The following is a 5,000-nucleotide window of genomic DNA, read 5'->3' as shown; positions in this document are numbered from 1 at the left end:
TTGACTCGGATCGACAAACCAACTCAAGTCCATCGCACTAGCTACATGTAGTCGATCCACGGGGATTTTTTTCCCTCCCTTTTCGCCATTCTTGCTGAATTTTTGACGTCTCTTGCAAACCGACTTCCCGCACCACGGGTCGAGTCGGCTCAGCTTCGATCACTGGGCAAATGTTGATGTGACTCAGTTTGGGTATATCAGACAGCCCTCTGCTAACAAAGTGCTTTACTTTTTTTTAACTTTCAAGCTATAATTAAACTCAATACTAAATTTGAATGGATGAATAAATTTAAAAAATCCCGGTTAATGTAAGCTGATTCTTAAAAAAAGGTGCAAACCTGATACCCTCAATATGACACTCTTGAAAATCTTTCAAGGATCTTACATTGTCAGGTGAGCTGACTTTCAATTTGATTCTGATCCTCATCTTTCTTGCCAGAAGCTCAATGTTGTTGACTAGTAATAATAATAATAATAATAATAATAATAATAATAATCATAATAATAATAATAATAATAATAATAATAACAATAATAATAGTTTATTGATATCTCTCTCGCAGCCTAAAGGCTGAATTACAAGGATGGTCAGTGACAATAACAGAAGACAATACAATACAAAGACAGTCAAATAGATAATTATATTTAATATGATTAAAAGCATTAAATAACAGAGAGAAAATAACAGAGAAGAGGTTTACAACTGATCTTGATACTTAATGATGTAGAAATCTGCGAACCGTTTTGTCTTAGGGACAAAGCGCACCGGAACACATTCGCCTGAACGGAGGCAGTATGGCCTGTCTATTGACACACAAGGAATTAATGGCTTGAGTATAGGAGACGACAATTCTCAGGTGGCCCCAGATGTTCCCAGTTGATGAGTAAAATCGTCTGGCATTAGACAGAATAAAATCGGTTAATTCTCAATCCCAGGGGTCAAGGGATTTAAGACCTTCCAAGGTTTTTAATGCAAGCATCCCTGCAGATCTTACCAAGCTCATTACACTTGTTTTTAATAAAACCTTTGGAATCCGCTCAAAAGATTAATTTAAGATCTTCCTAATATCTTTTACCTTCCAGGATCTTAAACAGATCTTTGAAGATTGAAAGATCCTTGTGAGATTTATCATGAGATTGACTATGTGAAATTCGTTTTAGTGCGGTAGATAATTTTTTTCAGTTAACTTAATAAATCAGAATTTGTACATGCAGTTTTGCTTTACTTTTGACTAAAATAAAACACATAGGCACAGGCTCAGATAATTGTTTAATACGATCTTGGGCCCTTGTCCATGTTCAACGATGATCAGTTTTCATGTACATGTATTTATTTGTTGAAGACAGAGTTGGGAAGTGGTACATAAAGACAGTTGTGGAAAGTATAAAGTTTCATTTAAAACCACTGTTGACTTGTATGAAGCTGGAATAATGCATACAGCGATGAATTGCATTGGTTTTGATGAATAAAGAAATCACCCATTTTTGACATTTTTTAACATTTATTTTAAATTTTACCAGGGTGATATTGCTTCATTTGAGCTACTGTCCCAGGCATTTCACCATGGTGTCATTACTGGTATGGATGTGTGTATAAGGAAACCATTGATAGCAACTTGTGGCCTGGACAGATCAGTGAGAATATGGAACTACGAAGCATGGTAAAGCAATTAAATTTCAACTTAACAAAAAGTCAATAAAGATCGGACGACAACATCAGGCCACTGTACTTGCAGATTTTTCAAAGTTGCTAGCACATGACACGAAATCGCCTTTCGTGTGAGGGTGGTAACTTACTTTTGAACGGTACTGACAGTTCATAGGAAGTAGACTTTCTGGAGGATTTTGCTAGTAATAGACCTTGCTTATAAATGACACCTGTTTTATTATTCTTTTGCAATTTACAAATTAGCATACATGTACCAAGCCTCATTTCAGAGCAACAATTCTTTTCAATTCACTGTATGGTATAGAGACTCGATAGGCTAATTCGCACTTGGACAAAAGGATTTTAAATTGACCACCATTTATGAATAAGGTCTATGAAGGGGAATTAGATTACATTTTGACATCATCTGTGATATATTACTGAACATGCGTATTTGTTTGATTGCACCAGACGTCGCGTCGGTTATGTTGGTGGAGAGAACGATAGCGAAAACGTCTTTTGGGATAATTTTGACTCTATTATTATGCAAAACTTGAGCTACTTTTTTCTATTGTTTTGGCACTAACATGGCCATCTTATCACGTGACTGCAAGCAAAGAATGGCAGCATGGTATCATAGTTAATCGAGGGACTGGTTTAATATGAAACCGTGAAACCGTCAAAAGTGAGAACAATGTTGTCGCAATATAACCACATTCGCAGGCTCTTTCTTATGGACAATGGAGGCATTGAAGAGAGACCGTGACCTTGCACAATATTTTGTTTTCGCTTCGCATGGGTTTGCAAATTAGTTTCGCATAATTTAATCGAAAGATTATGTTGTGGAAAAAAGGTGTGGTTTGTGCACCGTCAAGGCCAAAAATACGGACAAAAACATGAAACTGTTACAGTAACACTTGTCGAGTTTTATAACCATCGTCATGCATTAAGTATGATGGACTCTATTTTTTAAGTAGATCACAGACAGGATATGAGCAAAAATCAAACTACAATGTAGTGAGCTTTAATTTTTGGCAAAACGGAAATTGCAGTCAAATTTTAGCGTTTGCAGTAAACATGATGCAGGGTTCGTGCTACTCCTTGAAGTCCTTGAAAAGCCCTGGAATTTAATTTTGGACTTGAAGGGCGCTTGAAAAGCCCTCAAAAAAAAAAGGATTTTGTGGGAAACTGCTTGAAAACTCCTTGAATTTTTTCTTAGGTGAAAGTTGTAGAGATTGCATCATGCCAAGAAAAAATGAAGATCACGCTAAGTTAAAGACAAGACATCTCAATAATTGAGCAAATTGACTATTGGGGAAAGATAAATGTAACAATTAAAATGCCCGTGCGTGCACTTAACTTGCAGGATGTGGGAAAGAATGAATATCAATGTAGGCTTTTTCACCAAAGAAAACACTGAAACGCGATGAATGGCATAGAAATCTCCTTACAAACACTCCTTGAAAACTCAATTTCTGGTTCTTCTATACATAAAATCCAGCACGAACCCTGTGATGCTAAAATCTCTCGACTGCCTTCAAGTTCTCTGGAACGTCTTCAACGTTTTCGTTGACCAATTTTTTGTATTTCCCTGCAGTTCTCTAGAACAGCACAAAGAGTTTCAAGAAGAATGTTATAGTATTGCACTTCATCCCTCTGGGCTGTACATCTTGGTTGGATTCAGTGACAAACTGCGGCTTATGAATCTTCTCATTGATGATATCAGATCTTTCAAAGAGTTTACCATCCGAGGCTGCAGAGAGGTTGGTGCCGTTAAACTTTTAACAAAATGATGTAATGGGCCTTATTCGCGCGGCCGCCATATTGGCCATAGACAATAGATTTCGTACCCTGAGCCTCGAGTTGAAATGCTTGGGAACGAGTTTCGGTTTCAGTCCCTCGGGACTCAACATGGCTGCCGTGCGATTAAATTAAGGCCCATTAGCGTAGCCAGTGACAACAGACTCGGGCCATCAAATGAGCCAATCAGAACACGAAACAACGGTATGCAGCCGGTTCTGAGCCCGGGAAATTGCGACCAAGCAAGCCTCTCCTCGGAGTCGAGCTGTACTTATGCCACTGATGGGTGTAAATTTGGCACAATGTTCTTGAACCAATCTAGCGGTACATTTATGTGTGTTATAGCCTTAATCTTGGATGGCGAGTAAATTCAAGGTGAAGCATTGGATGGAGGTGACTTTCTTAAAATCCCACAAAACTTATCTCTCGGTTGACTCGCATGTTCGAGCCCTTAGCATCTCTTGTTAGATGTTTTACGCGCTCTGCTAACGTTCACTTAGAAAGTACTCGATTATCAGGTGTAGAGTTTTCATGCCAACAACTGGCCTCTGGACTTGTTGTTGAACTCTTTTTCTACCTTCAGAACGAAACTGTGGAACTCTTTACTTCGTCAGTGGCGTACAATTTGAAGAGATCCTCAGTTTAAATGACGGATCCGTGAAGGACTGCTTACATGTACAGTACTTGGGGTTGAAGATGATTTATAATATGAACGTCCAGTCGTTAATATCACAATTTATTTAGTTTAATTTAAAATTTGAGTTTTCTGATTACCTACTATTTTTATTCTCGTAATGAATCAGCTAGTTTGCGTGATGTATTTCCCAATTCAAAGAACATTCAAATACAGATTGCCACCTGTTGCGGAGAGTAGAACTCAATTCTAGTTTCCGCAACGGTTTCTGCAACTGGTCTCGCAACGTTTTTGACCGTTGCAAGGTATGTTTTTATTGGGCAATGATTCGTGCAACTTGTCTCGCAATGGCCTTGTGAGACAAGTTGCACGAGAAATTGCACAGTGTACAGCGTCTTAAGTTTACCCCGATAGTATTGTGCATTTTGTAAACTCAATACGCTGTAATGAAAATAAACTCTCCTTTTTCTAACGCAATTTTACACAACAAAAATGCAACCTTTATAGACCTTATTCATAAATGGCGGTCAATTTATAATTCTTTTGTCGAAGTGCAAATTAGCCTACCAAGCCTCCATACCATTCAGTGAATTGAAAAGAATTCTTGCTTTAAAATGAGGCTTGGTAGGCTAATTTGCACGTGGACAAAAGAATTATAAATGTGACCGCCATTTATGAATAAGGTCTATGACGGTGCCTACTGTTGTTATTGCGCATACGTTCTGCGCATCTTCCAGATACTCGGGTTTCCTGTGGGTGGTGCTTATTAATACAGGGATGTTTTTGCGCGGTTCAAAACTATGCGGAGAAAGCGGAACTTAGCAATTGCTCTGGGTATTCAAAAAGAAAATTGGGGGTAACCATGCAATGTTCTGAGATAATTAAGCTTCATTTTGGAAAAGAACGCAGGACATCGCT

At 38.2% G+C, this 5,000-nt stretch overlaps 1 protein-coding gene across 1 annotated transcript in view; it reads left to right on the top strand.

Moving 5' to 3' along the window:
- Positions 1-5,000, top strand: part of LOC137973661 (cilia- and flagella-associated protein 57-like) — a 27,330-nt gene that overhangs the window by 6,191 nt on the left and 16,139 nt on the right. The window contains exons 4-5 of the mRNA XM_068820516.1: positions 1,522-1,661; positions 3,246-3,411. Of these exons, the coding sequence (XP_068676617.1) occupies positions 1,522-1,661; positions 3,246-3,411 (306 nt within the window). The remainder of the gene's footprint in view (positions 1-1,521; positions 1,662-3,245; positions 3,412-5,000) is intronic.

The sequence above is a fragment of the Montipora foliosa genome, chromosome 10, assembly GCF_036669935.1.
Source record: "Montipora foliosa isolate CH-2021 chromosome 10, ASM3666993v2, whole genome shotgun sequence".
NCBI classification, from domain to species: Eukaryota; Metazoa; Cnidaria; class Anthozoa; order Scleractinia; family Acroporidae; genus Montipora; species Montipora foliosa.
This window is presented reverse-complemented; position numbering and strand designations above follow the sequence as displayed.